Raw genomic sequence first — 23,389 nt, forward strand, 5'->3', positions numbered from 1 at the left:
ATTATTGAGGGATTTGTCCTCTCTCCACTCGGTGGAAACTGGCCGTAGTATAATTGGGCAATTTTGGGGATAGGCTACCCTCTAGAAAAAGGTGCTGGAGAATTGTTTAGGGATATGAACAATATGGGCATAGGCAGTCACACTTCTCACCTGCATGCAAGAAACTAAATATAAACCATAATCAACTAGAGCAATAAAAATAAGCTATATGAATAATAATAGATTGTAAAAGAGTAACAAAATTGACTAACTTTGGTAACTTTTAAGTGCTATCTGTAGTTTTCTGCTATCTTTTAGTCCCTACGCACTAGACCATTCAGTGTCTAGCACATAATATTGTGCTATTCTCTTATCCCTTGAATATTTTTTCACTTATAAAATTTAGAGAGAATATATGACTAATTTTTGTGTCTGATCCAGCTACAAAGGGTAAGTCCTTCTGGTGATTCAGGTCCCATATTTCGTCGGTGGGGATACATCTCCATTATCCCCTCTCCCTTGTCAATAAAAAAAATCCAAGTATTCTTTAACAAAAAGCTTTTATTCACATGTAGTGACACACTTGCTTGAATATAATATTCAAGTGATTTACTTAATTGGAAATTGCATCTATATGTTGAAACATGATGTGAATAGATTTTTTTCAATAATAAAGGGTGGTAGCCTAATCAAAATGTTTAATGAAAAAATGAAAAAAAAACATTTACAATATGGAAAGAAGTCCTTTACATATTTGGATTAATTTCCTTTAAGTATTGTGTTGCATCCCACTATAGATAAATAAGAGTGGGCTAACACTCTCCCTTGATGCCACTACGCAACTATAGATGGTATTGTGATATTTATGTTTTGGAGTTTTTTCAAATTTATCCAATTTTTCTTTGTGGAAATTCATTTGGCCATAATATGAAACAATCCAGAATATATTTATATTTACTTACATAATATGAAACACTCCAGAATATATTTATGGACTATAATAGATATACTATAATATATACACATAATTATGTCAATCAAAGGAATAATCAGATGAATTAGATCAAATTAATCTCGATGCTGGATTTCTGGACTCTCGACTTCTGGAGATTTCGAATCTCCAATATCGATATCTCGAAGTTCAAGATCTCGAGTCACCAATATCGATATCTCGAGCTCGATAGTCAATACCTTGACCTCGATTGTCGATTTGATTGAGAATTGAAATCAAACCATTTCCACAGTGGATTTATTTCTTAGTTTATTATACATGATTTAAATTTTCATATTATCTTTAAAGTTGTTTCCATTAGGTAATATTAAAATGGGTAAGTTGTTGACTTAAACAAACCACAAATTCATTACTTTTAGTTGAAACCTATGAATAAAAATCACAGTTTTTATCCGGCAGTTCTTAACCTAAAAATTCTACTCAAAAAACTCCCCTTACTATTTACGGAAGTTTTAAATGCTACTTTATTAAACAATATTTGTTTTATAGTCTATCCAACATTATTTCACTAAAAATATTGAAATTTGACTTCCAGCCTAAGAAAGTTTATACGGTACCAAATCATTTTCATGAGGGAAGTGATTACGTGGAATAATGACAGCTACCATTTAATCGGCTTTTATACAATTTATTTAATTATAACCAGGGTTTTTGAACCGGTCGTACCGGAACGGCGTTCTGGTACCTCCTTTCCAGGCATATATAAAGTTATTGGAGGGTTCTATAACTGATACTGATGATTTATAATGGAGTGTTCATAATGAGCATCTATCAATCCATGTAGTTACACTTAGCCTATGATAGTTGATCTAAATAATCTCATACTCTCTTGATTAAATTTTTGTAGCTAAGTAAACTTATAATAAAATTTCAATATTAAAAATATAATAATTTTAATATACTATAATTCGTAAAATAATTAACTGTAGTTCTGTAACAGTAGACCTCACGCAGCCTCCTATACCTACCAGTATACCTCAGCCTCCTCCAGTAGACCTCACGCGGCACCAACTATACAGACTAGGCTATCAGAAAAGCTAGGGGTTTTCGCTTGTTAGTCGGAGCGATTTAAACGCTTCCTATAACAGGACATGCATTTTGTAAAGACGCCCACAATAAATTCTGCGCGTTAGGTCTCTGTATAGACATGGATCCTTATACTGTCAACTGGTAAGCCCGAGTTGAAAGCAGAGATAGGTCGAGAGAAAAAACTAAGTTACTTTGCGTTATTATAATTAATGCACATGTTGTAATTAATTAAAAACTCAAAGTAACTCAAGGTAGTCATCATTGGTTACTTAATAGAGATGTAAAAATTACGCATTCAAATAAAAATCCAATTGACAGCTGATTGATTATTATCTATTTATATATATAAAAATAAATTAATAAAAATAATATAAAAATGTTGTAGTACCCTTTATTTTTTAAAAATAGTTCAACGACTAGTTTCGACCCTAACTTAGGTCATTTTCAAGTTGAAATTTTTATAAAGTTTATATTTTTAAGTTTTTAAAAAATAAAGTGTAGATTTATTTGATTTATTAAAAAAAATAGATTTTTATATTGTTTTTATTAATTTGTTCAAAAGTAGCCCATTTAGGCTACTGTAAGTGAAGTGTTTTTATAAAAATGAATGTCTGTCTGTGTGTTTGTCTGTAGTTTTGTTTGTTCCCTATTATAGACTTGAAAACTACTTGACAGAATGGCATGAAACTTTGGGAATAGGCTATGTTAATATTGGGAATAATTTTTGACCAGAAATTTTAATAGGGTGGCTCAAAATGAATTATTTATTGATCAATCTTACAGACCTATTTTTTGAAATTGTCGGCCGAGCGGCTACCGAAGAACGGAAAGATCATCATGATTCAAGATCATGTTGTGATAATATTATCTAGCATCTAAAGTTATCAGCTGTAATAAACACGTCACTCTCTGATAAATTGTGTACTGGTATTGGGCGGTGTGAATAAAAACGAGTACGACGTGTATCTACTTACAAGTAAAGTTTAACGAGTATTTAAACTCCAAGTAAACCAATGTGAATAAAGCGTCGAGCTTACTTTGACGATGTACTCGCCAACCCGAGGGTTTACTAGGAAGTATTCACTCTCGAGACAACTGAATTCACAAGAAAGGCAAGTAAATACTTGTAGCGCCACACAGACTACTACGCATCATTTCCTGTTGTGACTTGTTCTGTTTTCGCCGCTTAACGCCGATTACACGTGAGTGCAATCTATAGCACCAATGACAGTCGGAATGCAAAATTTCAAAGCCCAATCTGCCTTGGCCTGATCCATATCTTCAATAGTGCGTGGAAATTTAATCCAATCTTTAGACTTCGACACTATTTTATCCAATACACTTGAAAATGCTCTGCTGACGGCACTTCTTTCAACCCCCATGTCGTTGGCAACACCACTTTGGAATCCTGGATCACTAAGGTATCTCAGAAAAATGCCCATCTTTTTCCTTGCAGTTAATCCTCCACTCCTTGCATCAGTGTTTTCATCAAGAAAGCGTGAAGTGAGAAAATCTACGTTTTCGCTCTCAAACCGTAATAGTCCCTTAGATAGATCGGGACTTATATCACGCCGGTCTCTATAACGTTTCACACCATGCAGTTTCATAAATGCAGCCATCTCTCGTGTACAAGTACGAGTGCAAGTCTGGGGTCGGGTTGACTTGCGAATGGACGAGTATTTACTTGCGTCTATTCACACCAAAATTGGCATTTTTCGGTGGTTTACTAGCCTCTCAAGTATTTACTCGCGAGTAAGAGTAAATACTTGTTTTATTCACTTCAATTTTGGCGTTTACTTGTCATTCAAGTATTTACTTGTCCTACTCGTTTTTATTCACACCGCCCATTAAAACGGTAGTTTGAAGTTAAAGTGTAGTTGATTGGAACCAGCTGTAGATAATGGTTTCTTAGAAGACCTATACAAATAATTTTATTATCACTACCCTTTCATTGAGAAACTGGAAAATGTTGGAGAAAATTATTCACCTTCATCTAGAGAGTTGTTCATATTGCACCATTACTGAAGAATGTCAGGATAATTTACGATTTTTTTCGAATTTAGCTTAGCTTATATTTATCCTAAAATAGAAAATGGAAAGAATAATAATATGTAATTCTGTGTGATTCATCGGACATCGCATATTTTCTGGACCATCAATCAACAATCAACAACTATGAAAACATTAAATTCATCTTTGAAACACTGATATAACCGATCTTTTTTTTTTAATTCAGCACTTTACTGGTAGATATTACTACCAATTGATTGAGAAGAATTTGTTTTCGGAATAATAAATGCTGTATGACTAGGAAGTCCGTATTGAGATGTAGGCCTAAATGAAAATATTGATTGTCAGTTAAATTTCACGATTCACCAAATAAAGTCAAGTTTGACATGAGATACATTGATATAACTCTACAATATTAAATTATAGGATAGCTATAGGAATAATTTATTATTAGATTATACTGATATGTCATCTGTCATTTGAGTGAAACTCAAATTTTGACGTTCTTGTGATAGTTGTGAATAAAATAAATTGACTTTTTGGCGGTACGAAGTTTGCCGGGTAAGCTAGTTAATAATAATTCTTCACTCTGATTTTACTTTCCTTTCCCTATTACCATAGGTAAGGAAAGTATTGCTTTCCGAAAAAAATTAAGGTACCCCAATTTCTATATTTCTATACGTTTCAAGGTCCCCTGAGTCCGAAAAAGCGGTTTTTGGGTATTGGTCTGTATGTGTGCCACTGCCACTAGTCACATATCTGTGAAAATTTCAGAAGCTCCGCCCCAACTATGCAAAGTTTGATTTTAGATTCCCGATTATCAGGCTTCAGATACAATTTAAACGAAAAATTTCAAGTGGAAAAGATTGAGCATAAAAATCTCTACAAATAATGTTCAGTAACATTTTCACCTAAAATTGGAAATAAGTTCGAGAAAATAAGATTATTCAATTTGCAAACTGTTAGCAACTGTTGATTCCATTAAATCATTCACTATGAAGAGATAGCAGACTTAATGTGTCGCGTTATTGTCCTGTCACCAGCTGGCTTAGATCTTGGAATAGTAGACCTTAGATGCGCGTGAATACTAGCGTCAGTTGATCAATTTTCATAACGGCAAGGAAAGTTGTGTGAGTGCGCCACACCAGATTTTTTCCTATGTTCAGAAGTAGATGAGGCCTATGTATTTAGTAATATTGGAGGAAATTTATGTTATCAATAAAACTTATATGGAGGAGAATATTATCATTAAAAGTTCAAAAAACCTTCCTCATATATTGAAGCACAATTTTAAAAGGAAAATTCCTGTCAAATTTCATGAAAATCTGTTGCTGCGTTTGGCCGAAAAAGCGTTACATACCTACAGATAAAAACAGATCATGTCTAGTTGAAACGTAGACCTCACTACGTTCGATCAATAAGTGCGGTTATTGATGAATAATGTATTTCTTTATTGACCGAGCGAAGTGAGGTCTAAGATTCAAGTCGACGGTTTGGCATTTCTCTTAATGTTTATATGTTGCGCATTTACGGTGAAACGCGGTAATAGATTTTCATGAAATTTGACAGGTATGTTCCTTTTTTAATTGCCCGTCGACGTATATACAAGGTTTTGGAAATTTTGCATTTCAAGAATAATATAAAAGGAAAAAGGAGCCTCCTTCATACGCCAATATTACAGTAAAAATCAGACTATAGAATTATTCATCATAAATCAGCTGTCTAGTGGACTATAATACTACCCGTTCAAAAACATCGAACATCTTGAAAATGTATCTTTCCATCAACATTGCAGCCAGACCTGATAACAGCGCTCACACTCACATTCCGGGACGACACGTCACGGTACGATAGGACAGAAAGCTCTATGTTTATTTAGGATTTTTTCTAGACATTTTAAATTGATAAGTATTTATTAATTTTTGAGAAAACATAACAAGAGGTCAATGTAACTTACTTTGCGCGAGGTCTACTGTTCACAGAACTACTAGTTGTATTTGCTCCAGCTTAGAACTTGTTCACATGACAGCGACTTACGCTCGGTTGTCGCGCGGTTGGAAAATCGCTTGATTTGCCAGTCTCATACACATGACAGCGATTCATGAGCGATTTGCCCTCGGTTAGGTCTGAGATTACAACCGCCGCGATTCGCCGGCGACTACTAAAACCGAGCGATGCATGTGTACGGCACCATGTGTTTCCCTATACCTGGCAACCGCTCGGTTGGTCAATCGCGCGACAACCGAGCGTAAATCGCTGTCATGTGAACAGGCTCTTAGACTGGAAGACAACTACGTACCGCAATACATCTATTGATTGTAATTCTCATATTGTTAATTTCGATTTCAGCTGTTTCGAGTGGAACATCGTTTCTGCTGTCTTCAATTCTGACCGTGCTGCTGTTCTCCGGAATGCAAATGTACCGCCAATGGCTGTCTTCCTCTCAGCTACATACAATATTTGGAGGCTACCTTGGATCTCTTCTGTTTATACTGTGTCTTACTGTATCCTTTCATTATAACAACCCTATAATGTTGAAATTGATTTAGAAATCAAGTCACCATTTGAATACAGAATTCTTTTGGAATGAATTCTCATTGGAGACTACATCTCAATTAAATTCTCATTCATCACTCATGTATATAGAACGTAAGTTATACTAAAATATAAAAAAAAGAAATGATAAATATGAAAGTAAAATATTTTAATTATATAAAGAATGTATGGCTGAAATAATGACATTAAGAATTTTTTACTTCTAAATATTGTAAAAAACACAATGATGTGGTGGAACAGACATATGGGAAATTTTTAAACAGAAATTATAAGAGTAAAATAGTTGAATTCCAACATTCAAACGTAAAAAATACAAAAAACAACTCCAGAGCACAACCTTTATGATTTGAAAAAAAAATGCTTGCTGCTATTCTCATTCAAGTACTTTGATATGCAAAATTCCTCCTTACGCTCATAGGAATGCATAAGCTCAAATAGTTGAAATCTGATTTTTTTTCGTTGGAACCTTCATTGGCAAGAGTTGTTTTCAAAGTTGGAAGTTTTTAACTAACCGAGAGCTATTTCATAAATTTACGTTCCTCTGTTGTATCCAATTATAAAATATTTCCATTCTTTCACTTTTCATAAATTGATGTAGGCCTAGTCATTATTGTTGAGTTGTGTCTGTTGTCACTGAATTCGAAGTATATAAAGTAATTTAAAAATAGAAATTAAATTGACGAGAATGTTGTATAATATCTTCTAAGTAAGATCCTTCCAAGGTCGATTATTGCTTTCAAGCTTTATGTTACTACAAATCATACGAGTCTCTTCCAGGTTAGAAGCGGTTCAAGTTACACACTCCATGTGACTAGTGTGCTGCACATCTCATATTGAATTGTATTAAATTGTTGAACTTGATTTAATTTGTTGTGTTATGCTTATTTTTACGTGAGTTTATACGTCTGTAGTGCTTTTTATGCATTGTATACATACTTTTATTTGCCTTAATTCCTTTATCAGGCTGTTGGTAATATTGAGTCAGCGGTTTTTGGCAAGACATTCCAGACCAAGCTTTTTCCTGAGGGTGAGTTCTTCATTTCAATATAGTTCTTCATTATATTTCCACTCTCACAGTTGTTCATTTCTCATTCTACTATTGCATGGATGCAAATAACATCTTTTCTTTCCTCCAGTATTGCTAATGTGATCTAGTATAATGTTGATGGCTTAATATATACTATATTATCTTCTTTGATACTGTATTTGTGATTGATTATACTGATGCAGAACTGTTAAATAATTATTTATCTATTAAGTTTGATTTAATTTTACTGTCAATTTTTGTAAATTTTACCATAGGCAAGAGCCTTGTAACAATTATCAATAAATATCTATCCATCTATCTATCGGTTACTGAGCAAATTTTTAGAGTGATTACAGTGAAGTTAAGTTAATTTGATATTTCATGAAATTCAGTCTAATTCAAGGTTCTTCCATAACAGTCTGAGAATATTATAGACTACAAAATACGAAATTTAAGGAGATCATTTTGCTGTAGGTGCAAAAATACTCCTATTAATTCGAAAAGTTGATCCTATTGGAATGTTATTTATAGGGGACTGAAGATTGCAAATTTTAAAATTGAGATTTTCATAACTTTTTAACATTGTTCTGTTTTCAACAGAAAAAACAAGAACATTGTTCTGTTTCAATAAACTTGAACCAGCTAGAACTCCATAACTGCACTAGCTATTAAATTACATGGCGAAGTATGCCAACATTATTCTTTTTTCAAGTTCAACAACTCAATCAGTAAATCATTTACATTAACTGATGAGTGTTGAATTTCATTCTTAACATGCAATCTATGCCGTCGGACCCGGCTGCCTAAAAAGCAGTCGTTAGGTCATGTCAGAGGCCCTGAAATTGAACAGTTACGACCTGAAAACTCTGACACCAGACCAGAGCCAGCCAGGTCACTCGTTATTGTTATTATTATTATTTATAGTGTGAATCACTCAATAGTCGTTACCGGGCCCAAAACCAAGAACTTTTCTATTCTAATGATCAAAATAGATTTACAAATTTGCTACTTTGGTCTGATATGAATCCTCAGTCTGTTGATTTCTAAGTTTTGGGTACATTTTTGGAATTTGATGATTGAATATTTTTTCCTTCTCTACAAGTTCTATCATCCCAAAATGAGATAATCAAGTTAGCTTAATTTGAACTTGAAAATGTGATTTTGTCTTATATTGCAAGTCACCATCTCCATCACAAAACACTGTGTTTTCGGATGTTTAGTCAAGCAGTTTTTGCCGCTATAAACTCAACTGGTTTCATCAGAACATTGACAGATTAATTTCATAGATGATACTTAGTGGAGTAGGCTCTGCAAGTGGTCACCCTTCCAAAGAGAGAAGCAGGCGCATGAATCTCAACTAGTTTATTCAATCGATAGCTTATCAGCGCAAACAGAGACAATAGCTCTCCAAAACACGGGACTAGTACTAATGATTCATGTATATTTACGTACGCCTATTCATTATAAAGTATTTGAGCTTTGAAATATTAGTGCTAATGAATGAAATCATTGAATCATTTCACAACTCTCAAATTTTATATATGGCATAGTTATTTCTCACACTAAGTAACATAACTTTACTAGAAGCTGGTAACATAATTTTTTATTGGAATTTCATTAGTTTTCTTCATATTTTACAGTATTGGTCTGTCTTTTCGCCGCGCTTTTTGCCTCGGGGATGGTTCACAGAGTTTGTACGACTACATGGTGAGTAAATATTGATTTTCATCATCGAATAAAATTAACTATAATATTATAGTTTATAATAATTTTTCTTGATTATTATAAAAATTCCAAGTACATTCATGAATCCCGGGACAAATTTCAGACGAATCCTGGGACAAATTGCCAAATTCATAAAATGAAAATAGGCGAAAGAAAAAAAATCAATGGTTTAACAGCTTAGCAAATAGCATTACCAGGAAACTTCAAACTGATACAAATAGAGTAGAACATAGCTAATCCGGCTGTCCGGTTAATCCGTCCATGCCATCCGGGTGAATATACTTTCGCCATTCAGCCCTCGGCGAGGTGTCCTCATAGCCTAGTCCAAACATGATACCGAAGTACAATGCTTGTTGACATTCCGGTGCATTATTGTGTCCAGTTTGGCACTTTTTGATGACGTACTATACACTATTAGTGCAAAAATATAGTAGAAGTATGTTTTTCTGTAAATAAACTAGTTCAACACTATAATGTGACCTCTTTCTAGTCCTGTAGGAACGGATTAGCGAGGCTCTTCTCTATTACCAAATACAGGGTGAATATAAATGAATAACCACAAACACAACTGAGTAGCTTTTTCTTTTCAATTTTTTGACGTATTATTTTCAACTGTATGCCTAATCTAAGAAATAATTTTATAGAGTTGAAAAGTTGTTATTCATATATAAAAACATTCTGTATATTATTAAAATATTGGAGCGAGCTTCTTCTGTGTTGATTTCCTTTTTATTTACATAAATTATATGATATGGAGTGATCCGTGGTCTAGTGGATAGAGTGCTTGCGTAACAACCTAGAGATCCCGGGTTCAATCCCACTCAGAGCAAAAAAGTTTTTGAACAGGTCACTCCCGTGTTATCGGATGGGCACGTTAAACTGTCGGTCCCGGCTGAAGTATGACAGTCGTAAGGCTCATTGACGGCTTAAATGATATACTCAGGCGAGTTGGGACTTCCGTCAGGAACTCCCCACCAATAAAAGCCATACGAATATTAGTATTATATGCTATCAATGCTCTCATTTGTCTCAACAGTTTGTAAATTCCAATAGATATTTTCAGCTCCATGATTTCTTTTTTCAGCTTACTATTCTCATTGGTTGCACTCTACTTCATCAATAGAATATCTCAGCAAACGCATACGATGCCTGCTCCGGTTCACAGTGTGCATCCGCAGAAAAAGAAAAAGTGAATGTTTCAGATGCCAGTGTCTCAAAACAAACTTCAGTTCTCAAGTCAGTCATGTCACAAACATGTCCCAGTAATATAATAATGTGTAATCCATTACTCTGACTACAAGTCACAAATTTAATAGTCACTATACATTCAGTATTTTCAAGCACAGTATTCAACGATTCTGATAACACTGTATTTATTATTTTCATTCATTTGTACGAACACTCGTCATTGAAATTCTAATGTTCCTCATGTGTAATTCCAATTGACATTGAAACAAAACACTTTAATATTCCGTAATTTGCGATGAATACTATTATTATCTTAATGAATATTAAGTTATATTATCTTAAGCTGCGTTTACACCGGAGTTAATAACAAATGTTCTCAAAATTTTTGTTATTAATTGATGTTAATAACAAAATTCATTAACATGTTAATAACATTTTATTTTGCTGCTAGTTTTGATATCAAAAATCAGTGGGAGTGCTAGGTTAAAAGATCTGCATGAAGATGATCGTGACCCTCTTTCAGGCGAGCTAATTCAAGTGACGGAAGCATTAAGAATTTCCTCCGCATGACCAGCTGTGATGTTGAGTGGGTTGATCGGACAACTGCGGCACAGAACTGGGAAAAAGGACACCAACCACCAACTATTAGTCGGGTCCCATAGCACCGGGTGCTCATCCTGCTTCCATTCACCCTCCATTCTATTTATTGAAAAATAGACAAAAACAGTCTGTTTAGGTCAGCAATAGATCTTCACATCCACAAAATAGACCAACACATGTGTTTACGTGCTTCACCTGCTGCTGTAGTTGGTAGGGAACACTGGTGCGCTATGTGTAGCTGTGTGTGCTGTGCTGTGCGAGGGTGTTGCGGGGAAGAGAGGAACCTGTTATTAACAAAAGTTACCCACTCTCGATGGATAACATAAATCTTGTTAATAACCAGGAATTTTTCGTTAAAAAGACAAGTTATTAACTTTTGTTAAGATAAATTTTTGATGATTCAGTCAAGTTAATAACTCGCCTGTGTATGCAGCTTGTTGATATTCACTTCAAACAGTAGGCATTTCTTAATAATAGCATCAATACTCCTCATTAAAATAATGCTGACATATTGATGCAAATCTTGCTATATTCGATCAGATGTTAATGATCACACACCTGTTTCAATTTAAATTATTTTGAAGAGATTTTTTTATCCCGGCTGTTATATTATATGAATACTCTCATTAAATGAAATCATATGGAAGTCAATAAATCATATTGATAACATAATCTTGTTAATAACATGGGATTTTCTGTTAAAACACAAGTTATTAACTTTTGTAAGATAATTTTTTGACGATTCAGTCAAATTGATAACTTTTGTTAATAACTCGTGTTATTAACTCCGGTGTAAACGCAGCTTTAATATATAACAATAACATGTCAAGTACCTAGAAGATTTAAGAAGTACAGTATAACTCCCATATACGCTTATTCCGTCAGATTGAAATTTTTAAGGATATCTGCTGCGTTTTCTTCAGGATATTTTGATATCAGTTCCTCTTCATTACATACTAGCAGGTAACCCGTGCTCCGCGAGGATCTAATTAACAACTTGACAAACTCAAATTTTGAAGAATTTGAAATAGGCCTATAACCATCCTTGGTGAATTAAGGATCAATATGCAAAACTTCAAGTTAATCAGTCCAGTAGTTCAGATGAGATAATGCGTAATTCGTGAATTTTGTATCCCGTATGTGTATAAGCCAATTCTTTCCTTTATTATATTATAGATGTACAGTACATAGCATCTCGGCTGTTCAGAGTGGTTTTTTATACAACTTAGTAATAGTATTCAATATAAATCGAATTTTATTACCAGTACAACCTCATCAGTATATCAATAAAATAATTTATTGATCTTCATTGTTGATCTCAAGAGCATAAATTTCTTGGATTCAGTATTAATAATAATTATTGATGGATACAATTTTAACCATCTTTAACGCTTCGAATAATCAATAAATTTTTTTTTGAATTGAAACGAGCAAACAAGCACTAATAGTTAAAACCACGTGACTCGAATTTATTTCAGTGATTAATTTAAATTAGAATAATTTATTAGTTTTGTGAGTTGATCTCTGAAATTTAATCTAATTACATATGGTTCAATATTAATGTCGTTAATAAAGTAACACAAAAATCACAAGTTAAAATAATAAAAACTATTAATAATTTAAAAGAGCCTATTTAAATTAGAATAAATAATAGTTTTGATGGATAGCCTACAATTTCAACCATCTTTACCGCTTCGAATCCGGTAATCAGTATACTTTTTTTTAATAGAAACGAGCAGACAAGCACTGATAGTTGGAACACGCGACTCGAATTAATTTCAGTGACATATTCATTTAAATTAGAATAGTCTAATGAGTTAAGTTAATCTCTGAAATTTAATCTAATTATACATGTGGTCTAACATTAATGTCGTTAATCAAGTACATCAAAAACCACAAATTGTAGCTAATCTTCTCAGACACGTGCAATATGAAAACTAATGTTAAATTATGTATCCTGTAAGTAGGTGTTCCATGTACCATTAATAAACATTCTTCTCGTTTCCACCCACCGATTATTGAAATTGATAAGCATGACAAATTCTTTATTCATTCTTATTCTCACAAGAGAGGACTGACTGGGAGAGAAAAACTAAGGATACTCCTTGTATGTACTATTTCTCTCCCAAATCTAGATTACAGTTTGAAAGTTCGAAATATTTAGACTATTATAAATTATTCAGACTAGGTATTTGTTTCTACTTTCAATCTTCCATAATTTTTAATCATATTCTATCATAATGTACTTTAATTTACCATGTATTTTTGAATAAAATATCATACAGAAACAATTTATATGGGTTTCTCTGTTTCCTGAATTTCTCTTATAATATGAAAAGGGATATGATCAATGTTGGCTACAGTCTAGTGGTATAGACGCTGGCTTTGTGAACCTGAGACCCTGAGTTCGATCCTCGGCTGGCCAAAATATTTTTCTCTGTTAACGGCGTGTTTCGAATGGGCACGTTAAATCGTCGATCACGGCTTACAGTCGTTAAGTCATGTCATAAGTAATGAAATTGATCAGGGGTCACCTGAAAACTGATACCAGACTTGAATCGGCCAGTTCACTCGGTATTATTAATTTTGTCAATCTTAATTTTATTTTTGAGTAGGGATGGTGGAGTAGTTGGTTCCTTTAATTTAGAGATTTTTGGGTAAACCAGGAATATTATGGAATAAAATAAAATATGAGCAATACCAGAATACCCATAATTTCAATCAAGAATCTGGTGTATTATTTAGAGGTAATATAACTAGTTATAGGTAGAGATAGAGCTAGATGTAAACAATAATATATCACGAGTCAATTTCATACAATTTACATTTTATTCTACAACTTACTATTATTTTAACAACGAAACAAAACAACTTTACAAGTATTTCCACTTCAATGTTTTACAAAACACTAAAGAGACCTTCTACAAAAATAGGATGATAAAATCAATTAATCAATCATCCTACTGCGTAGTACTGTGTTGAAGTATCTACTCTGATGTTTCCACTTTCTTAATCTCTTCAGAGGTTGTGTGTGGCTCATATATGAATTAAATGAATTTCAGTAGATATTATTCCAGGAGGATAAGAATAGAATCAATGACCAGACCAGCGTCAACTGACCAAACTAATAACATATTTTGCTACTGCGGCCGTTCGGATAGGAAAACTAGCTTCAAAGAAACTGAAGAATTAAAAAATTATACTATACGGAACTTGTCAATTTTCCTAGGATGCAAAATACATTTAGGATTTAGAATTGAGTATTGAATAGTCACTTACCTACAAAAACAAACTATGTCATGGAAATAATGATTAATTTTCTGGATTGTCTCATCAAAAAGGAAGCATGACAATCGATATAACATAATGTGAAAATAGTTTTGTAAGTTTAGAAAACTTGTTTATCAAAATTCTATTGAAATCTCTCATACAAAGAGTTGAAAATAGAATACTAGTTTTTCTAGTGTTTGCTTTCATTTTGTTACTATGTGCTTCTAGGAGCTCTCCCACCAAAGTTACCTAGTAGACAGAGTTCTGTCTACTAACGTTGGTCTCCCCCATTCATAAACTAATAGTCTTCTTGGGGGATTCCACTTTTCAATATTTTCACAAAGTGAAAAATAATATATGTAATCTACGTTTATATTATTTAATTGTAAATAAAGTGTTTGTACAAATTTTAATCTATCAATCATGTGTAATAAATTGAATTGATTTGGTGACGCATTTTGATCATGCATCATGAGGTTGAAAATCTTTGATTATTCTACATGATTTTTTCCATTCTTCTAAGCTCGATAATAAGTAACTTTACATTATAAAATCTATACTGTAACAATTTAATATATTAATTTACAATATTTGTCCTAGTTGCCTTTCCTGTAAATATCTCTACAATTAGTAGAGAAATAGGAAGGATTAATTGTGAAAAAACCAAAGTGTCTCTTCTGGAAACATACTATATATTTAATAGGTATTTTATTATTTATACTGTAATTTTTCTTGAACTCTAAATATTTCAAATTTTACTCACATCATATTCTTCATCATTATATAGTCCACCTTGTAAATGTCTCAACAGGAGATGATGCATTATTAGCCTAATGTGTGACACATGATGATGAATATGAGAGGAAGGAAGTTATTAAACTTAGTTTGTGCATCAGCGAAATCCTCAATTTTTAGTCTAGGTACCTAATTTTCTAACTCATGGGAATTTTGACAACAAATTAATGATAATTTCATTAATTGTAATTCAGCTATGAAAATGTACGTACTTTATGCTTCTTTAGAAACAGAACCCAATAATTCTACTTAGAAGTTTCGTTGTGCATATTGTGTTTGCACACTTTTTTATCATGTCAAAACTAGGGAATCAAAACCTTCGACTCACAATCTACACATTAAGAGTGAGTTTGCATTTGATTGAATCACTATCTACTGGGAACTTTTATGAATAAGTAGTTCAGATATCTGCTCATTTGATAGGGTTTCTCAATTCCTACAATCTGGAATGGTTGGACTCAGCTAATGACTGTTGATATTTCTCAGCTTGAACGTATAAACAAATCCCTTCAAGCTCAGTTCATTCAAGTCACTGAAAGCATTTTAGGCATTCAATAAAGTTTTTCAAGGCTGGTATTTCACCATTGCGATTGAACTCTATTGATAGATTTGAAGCTCTCATATTTCTCAATGACAAATTAATTTACAGTCGGCCTGCGCTATTGTAGTTTTGTGTACATGTCTTCGATTTGTGGTTTGAAATATGCTCTAAGTGTTGGTCTTTTAGATTTCAAAGTTGGTGTTAATAGGCCATTTTGAACCGAAAAAGGATCTGGATGAAGATATATATCTTTGACCTGAAACAAATAAAAATTTCGCTCGATCAAATCAAACTTATTATTTTTCAATCTTACTTATCATCTAATCCTAATGAAATAGAGATGCGAAGGTAATTTATCTTTATATATATTGAATCTAAATAAATCGTTTATAGATCATGGAGATGTGTAGATGCAGGAAATATAAATCAAAGCTTCTATAATGAGAATACCATTTAAAAAGTATTAAAAGCTAAATCGAATCACTCAATTTCATTCCTTTTCATCTATCTTACATTCATATATTGTTTTATTGAATCGTAATCAGTTATTGATCTTGTTTGTGGCGAGATACTTTTTTAATGCACAATGTGAGTCCTTATTGGAATTTTATCAAACTGTTTATTGCAGTACGGTATTCATAAATAATCCAATTGAATCATCCAATCGCTCCAATGATCTAAATCAATTTGCAGATACAATGTCAGAGAAAAAAATGAATAGCAAGATTTCACCCTGATGCTTATTCTATCATCCGACTTGTTGAGTCATGTGGACAAGCCAAAAACTAATTCTGACAAATTATTATAATTGTTATTGTACCAAGTGTATTTTGTATTCATCATAGGAAATAGATGTCATGCCATGATAGATTCACAATGCACATCCTACTTTTACTTACTTGTTCAAATGATTTTAGACCTCCATCCTTGCCCCATGTAATCATATCATCGATAATCAATTTTTTAACCTCAGCATTGGCGCATAGAACGGAAAGAGTTCCTGGAATTCGATTCTCTGAGGCCCAACATTTAATGACATCCACATCAGGTACCACCACTGCTACGATGCACGACTGTTAACAACAGTTAATCAATATTATAATAACAATCATCTCTTCAAATTAACATATCCATAGAATTTTCAAAACTTATTGTGGTTTATGAGTATGACAATATTTTATGAAATTATGATAATAATATATGAGATGATGCAATAAGATAACCAACTATTCATGTAGTCAGTTTATTAATTTTAATACTAATTTAATCTATATTCAAGAAATTTATGTTTGTTTTAAGACTTCAAATTAAATATAATCAATAATCAATATAATTACATTAATATTAGAGATGAAAATATTTTCACTTTCTTCACTTAAAAATGGCTTCTTAGCTAAAACATGTTGTGAATAATAAAAATTTATGTTGAAAAAAGGGAACTTAGATTTTTATTCCACCATGGATTCGTTCTTCATATTCTTGGTTCCAATAAAAAAAACTGAGGTAATTAATTTAATACGATATCCAAACTCGTTCTAACGTCGGTCAAATGTAACTTTAGCCTGAAAATCGCAGACGCCCATAGTTGACGTTAGTAGGCCTATAGTGATCAATTCATGCTGCAAGAAATTAGGTTCAAATATTAGCACTTTTTTCCAGAATGATTAATTTACCTTGAGTGATTCTCCATGTACAAATACTTGATGAACATACTGACTCCTGATGTAGATGTTCTCGATTTTCTCTGGTACAATATATTCTCCTTGTGATAATTTGAATATATGCTTCTTGCGATCAATTATTTTTAATGTGCCATTCTGTAAATGAATGAGGAAATAAATTATCAATAAATTTACTATTACAATAAGATGGAATGTCTGAAAAAACTTTTCTTTAAAATATTGTATAAAATGTTAGTAAACTAAAAAACCTTGGAAAATCTATAGTGAGGTCCACTTAATAGGGCAGTGGAGAACGATAATAGAACAGTGCTTCCGATAATCTGCCTTACCACTGCCTTCTTCAGAGGATAGCTGATACTTGTATATTTTATGTAATATTCATTCTTGTTGAAAATTATAAATCATATTTTATTCGCCAAGAAAATATATTTTTTTAATTGAGATTAAACATTTTATTTTCAATTTTATTCCATTTGTACATTGTTAAAAACGATCTGGCAACGTTGCGAAACTAGAAAAGTGTAGCGCTATCTGCTTTGTCGAAAAATTTGTTGAAAAATCTTGACATTATAGAAAAGAAGAAATGCTGTTGTTTGAATGCATGTTGAATCTTTCAATATTGAATTAATTGTCCATAAATCAATGAATGTAGATTCAATACATTTTAGGAACTAATTCTTCATCAGTAGGTACCCTAACATTAAGATTAAAAGTCTTAGTCACTTCATTCATTGGCCAGCCTACATTTCTTCCATAAAACAAACTACTGTTTTGAAAATTAGAATTATTAGTTCGATTCATTGATATCAGAATTTACAATGTAACCGTAACTTTCTGTTCACATAAAAATCAATTCAGATGCTTCCCAAATATACACAACTTAGAATTTTGCTACCAGAGCTAACCAACCCCCCCTCCACCCGAAATGAAATTTTAAAAAATTAGGAATTCAGGCTACCCCTTCCTTGAATTGGAATTGGATACTCAAAAAACACTGCTGACCTGACCTTTTTTGGAACCCCCAATATTTGATTTTGAATTCAGATGCTTCCTCTATACAACACAACTCAAATCTTTGCTACCAGGGCTGGTCAGAAAGAAATGGAATTAGAAAAAAAATCAGGAAGTCAGGCTACCCCTTCCTTGAATTGGAGTTGGATACAAAAAAGTCTTCAACACTGCTGATCTGATCTTTTTTGGAACCCCCCTTGGAAGCCCTTCCAAGAATTTCAAGGATGCAGTCTGCGTCCCAAAAACCTTCCCCACCCATGTGGGCACCCTTGTTTGTAACTTATGAGGTGTGTGAGAGAATTATTTGAATTGCCATTCAATGGGATACCTATTATGTTGTGGGAGATGCTGTACTTACGGGTAGCCATTGTCCAATATCGCCAGTGTGGTGCCAGCCCGTCTCGTCAATGGTCTGCTCGGTGGCCTCGGGGTCCTTGTAGTAGCCGGGGAACACATTGGTGCCCTTGACACAGACCTCGCCCTGGTGGTAGGCGGCGTAGTACTCCATCTCGGGCACGTCGGCCAGCTTGACCATGCAGCAGGCGACCGGGGGACCGACGTGCTCCGGGATGAAGTCACCCTGCACTGTCAGCGTGATCGGCGCACAACATTCCGTTTGCCCGTAACCTTCAACAATCTACAATTCATATCCATTCATTATTCATCCAATTCGCTCGTAAATGGTTCTATATATTTTGCTCGAAGTTGTGCAGCAACTCGTGCCCACGCACAGGTTTTATACCTATGTAGGCACATTTCCATGAATTTGTAAATTATTTTTTAGTTGTTACACTGTAACCATTGGGTATGATATAGTATTATAGAATATCTCATCAATTGTATTTTATTATTGTATATCTTTTATATTTTAATTATCAAGCACTGTAACATTTATAATCTTGGAAATATTTGAAATAAACACATTTTTGACTTGGAATTATACACAAGTCATTAACATGATTAGGAGAGAAACAACAGGCACTGCCCAAAACTGTCCCCCCTTGAATTTTGATACATACTTCATCCAAAAAGAAGGTTACGTTTATTCCACTTTTAGTCCAGGCAATGAATGCTCAAAAAATTGTGTAGAGGGAAAAGATTGGAAGACAATTCTTGACCCCGCAGTTCTGTTTAGTGCCTTGAGGAGGAAAAAGTCCCCACCTGTTCCCTTTTTGTTCAACTTTGCACAAAATAGTCATGTCACTGGGACGCTTAATTTTCTAGATGAAAAAAAACAAAAATGGTACATCAGCACAGGGGGTAGAGGTGGGTACTTTTGATATGCTTACCTCCTTACTACCCTAAACAGAACTGCGGGGTAAAAAAATGTATTTTAAACTTTTCTCTCTATAACCCTTCATTAAATGGACTATTTATTAAATGTGTGTCTACAATTTCCAGTGAAACACTCACAAACGAGAATTTTTCAATTATAATTTATTTTGTTGAAGAGCAGTTACAGATTTGCATAAGATATTGTCAGAGTATTGAAATGAAACATTACAGTAATGGTTTAGGTTGAAATCCAACTTAATTCAAACTTATATCATCAAAGCTCTTAAGTAACAAATATTTACATCAAGCTTGAAACCAAAATAGAAGTAGACAAAGTAGCCTACTCAGTGGGCTAAGAACCTAAAAACTTGGTATTACTAAACTAAGGTACTTTAATGTAAGTCGATCCAATAATTCAATAAAAGAAGAAAAGTATTACCGTATCTCATTAAGTCAGTGATTTTTCTACCAATAAGTTTGTGATTAATTCCTTTTACTTTCGTTGGAAAGGTGAGCGCTTCATGGTCAAAATCAATGAAACCCAAATGAAACATCTTCATCTCACATTAATGTATCATCCATGACAATATATAGGCTATAGATTCTATATCATTGCTTACTATCTTAAAGATTACTACGATTTTGTTGTAATGATTTTACGATAGGTAAACCTTATCGATAAAGATTCAAAAGGAAACACACCTACTGTTTTTCGAAAGAAAAGGACTGAAAGGTATATTATTGTTAAGACATATAAATTATCCACTATACATTATATTTGAGAAAATAGTAATTATTTTCTAAAGAATGATTATTATCTTTCTGAGCTAGGAACTGCTCAGAAATATTCCAGCTAAAATTCGCTGATAAAATCCAGCAGTGACTTCCTCTATTGAAATGGATCTATTGAATGTCAATGCGTTCCAAAGATTAAAATAAGATATCGATTCAGTTTGTAGCCCTCCATGATTAATAAATTATGTTTTAACAAATTTTTCAATTCATGACTTATATTCAATTTACTATCGGTAATAGTACATTCTTTTTGTAAGTTACTACTCATAAGATCCTGGGATCCAGATTACCAGCCTTATTGAATGACTGAACATGACTGAGATTCCTTTTATAAATTTAAAGGCTTCTAAAATTTTGAACATTTGAAAACTGTATTATTCACTCGAATAATCCACGCTCATTGTTCTCTAAAATATTTTTTGAATGAGTGAATAGTTGTTATTCTCACCAAACATCCGAGGGCGCATCTTGCAAAAGTCAGGACATTGCCAGCCAGTGGTGCGGAGCCAACTATCATCAGCCTCAGTCTTCCTCCCATTCCATCTTGCATCTTCCGAAACACAAATCTGTCCCAAAACCCGTTATTACGGATTATACCTCTGAAAAATGAACAGTTTTCGAGTCATGACTATAGTAATAACAACTAATATTGATGATCCAACAATTTATTATAGAATGGACTTTATAAGCTACTAATAATTGGATTAATTCAAATTTGACCAGTGGTGGTCAAATATAAACCAGCCAAAATACAAATTTCCATTATTATAACTTTCGAGGCCTTCGAGCCAAAATACAAGGCTATAGACTCTCCCACCGCCTTTACTAAATTTCAAAATTTCTCAGGAATCCTGTTCAGAATAAAATTGTAATTTTACGCGTTCACGTAATATGTAATGTTTTTATCATTGCTCTATAGCTCTAAGTTGTATGAGGATCACATTTTGAAATATTTTTATAAATTTTCCGATTGAAACTTCAGTACCGTAGGCACCTACTGAAAAAACTTCGGGTTTAGTGGGACCTCCAGTCTAAATATTTTGTTCAATAAAACTTGATTGACTTGATTGAATGAGATTGGAGCAAATTATTGATTATTGATGAGTTGATTATGAGCAAAAATAATAGAAATGTTGTGATCCAAGGCTGCTCAGACCAGAGGTTATAGATATCACTTTATCTGTAGTATCCATTTCTCTGCAGTATTATTTTCTGTATGCTTGGACCTACCCTTCCATTTAATTTTCATTTTAATAGAATTTTTCAAATTAGGCACATTTTCAAATCATTTTCTGTTTGAAATGAGATTAGATCAAATTATTGATTATTATTGAGATCAGCAAAAATGATAGAAATGCTGTGGGTTATCGAAATGACAGAAATGTAAGGTTGCTTACCAGAGATTATAGATGTAACTTATATTTATGTGTAGTATTCTTTTCACTGTAGTTTTCTTTTCTCTATGCCTGGACCTACCTTTTGATTTCATTTTCTTTGGCACTGAGAGCCATGTTAAGGAGCAACCGCTTTATGCATGAGTTGCTGGCCTCGACGGTGGCCTTGTCGAACATGCGGTTGAGGAGGCGGGGCACGGCGGGGGCGACCGTCGGTCGCAGCGCCCTCATGTCATCCGACAAGCGTCGGATGTCGCCCGAGTAGAATCCCACCGAACCACCAACCATGTACATCCCGTTCTGCCACAACCAACAGAATCATTTTACAAACAACAACTCTGGATGTCACCATTCAAGTATAACTAATATTATAAGTATCACATATACAAAGTGTCTCTCAAAAGGTGTAACAGCCGAAGACCATAGCATAGATTCTACATAAAATTATAGCCACAAAAATGCCCAGTAAAATTTCCTTATAGTTTACCGACCTTGGTTTTCGAGATACATAGATTTTTTGATATTTCTGGAAAACGTCTATAACTAGAAACAGTGGCGTATATAGAATATTTATTTTTTGGTGGGGGGGGCCAAGGTTAATGTTAGGTTTAGTGATTCCAAGTAACACTTACTACTTACACTTGATTCTTAATATCAGTTTTGCTGCTCAGAGGGTAGATTGCGCTGAAAGCCCTTTTCACTTTTCACGATCAGGCCGTCAGAAATTCAGATTACTATACTTTTTCTGTAATGATGTACTGATTTTTTTCATATTCATTATTTCGGGTGGTTTTTCGATGTATGCGCCTTATCAGTTAGATCAATGTGAGATGTTAGGAAGAAATTCTAAAAGTCAGTAATTCATACAAAATGTTAACATACAAAGCAATTACCTCGCAGCATCGTTCGAGCATGTGCGCCAATGGAAGGAAGGAGATCATGACATCGGAAGTGTTGGGTTTGTGTTCTCCCAGCTGCATGATGACCGCACACACGCCGGCCACCACGTTCTGATGAGTCAGCATTACTCCTTTTGGATTGCCTGTTGTGCCTGACGTGTAGCATATTGTACACAGGTCATCGGGTAACGGAGGCTTTCAACAACAAAACACATAACATGTTGAAATTGATTGATTTGGAAATTCAGTACAGTATTCAATAATATAAAAGCCAGTACAGTATTTAATTAAAGACTATCAGGTAGCCCGTGTGTTCCACTGGGGTGGAATTTTGTGTTGTAAATGCAATCTCCTTATGTCCAGTAAACATAATAAAATGAATAATTATTTATCATTTTGTCAGAATTACGTTTACAACTATCATCAAAATGAAAAAAAGAGTTTGATTGGTCTCGAAAACAACAACCTTTCATTTATCAGTAGCGCATGCTACCAATCACGTTACAAGAAAGCTCTGTTTGGTTGGGATATTATTGTTGCGTGAACTTTGAATAACAAATTTAATAGATTTATTCTAATTATTGAAATGGAATTAATCGAT

At 33.5% G+C, this 23,389-nt stretch overlaps 2 protein-coding genes across 2 annotated transcripts in view; one reads left to right on the top strand and one right to left on the bottom strand.

Annotated features, from left to right (window-relative positions):
- The first annotated feature begins 1,161 nt into the window (after window positions 1-1,161).
- On the top strand, window positions 1,162-13,417 carry LOC111043580 (protein KRTCAP2 homolog). The gene is made up of 5 exons (XM_022328566.2): window positions 1,162-1,307; window positions 6,380-6,534; window positions 7,550-7,613; window positions 9,254-9,320; window positions 10,423-13,417. The coding sequence occupies exons 1-5, from the start codon at window positions 1,304-1,306 to the stop codon at window positions 10,529-10,531; spliced, it is 399 nt and encodes a 132-aa protein (XP_022184258.1). The 5' UTR covers window positions 1,162-1,303; the 3' UTR covers window positions 10,532-13,417.
- LOC111043579 (long-chain-fatty-acid--CoA ligase 1) overlaps window positions 12,127-23,389 on the bottom strand; it is a 28,077-nt gene continuing 16,814 nt past the window's right edge. The window contains exons 5-11 of the mRNA XM_039421856.1: window positions 22,783-22,983; window positions 21,972-22,189; window positions 20,944-21,094; window positions 18,784-19,062; window positions 17,406-17,549; window positions 16,632-16,805; window positions 12,127-15,988 (exon numbers count right to left, since the gene is read on the bottom strand). Coding sequence (XP_039277790.1) covers window positions 15,851-15,988; window positions 16,632-16,805; window positions 17,406-17,549; window positions 18,784-19,062; window positions 20,944-21,094; window positions 21,972-22,189; window positions 22,783-22,983 — 1,305 coding nt within the window. The 3' untranslated portion in view covers window positions 12,127-15,850. The remainder of the gene's footprint in view (window positions 15,989-16,631; window positions 16,806-17,405; window positions 17,550-18,783; window positions 19,063-20,943; window positions 21,095-21,971; window positions 22,190-22,782; window positions 22,984-23,389) is intronic.

This window comes from Nilaparvata lugens, chromosome 1 (assembly GCF_014356525.2).
Source record: "Nilaparvata lugens isolate BPH chromosome 1, ASM1435652v1, whole genome shotgun sequence".
Taxonomy (NCBI): Eukaryota; Metazoa; Arthropoda; class Insecta; order Hemiptera; family Delphacidae; genus Nilaparvata; species Nilaparvata lugens.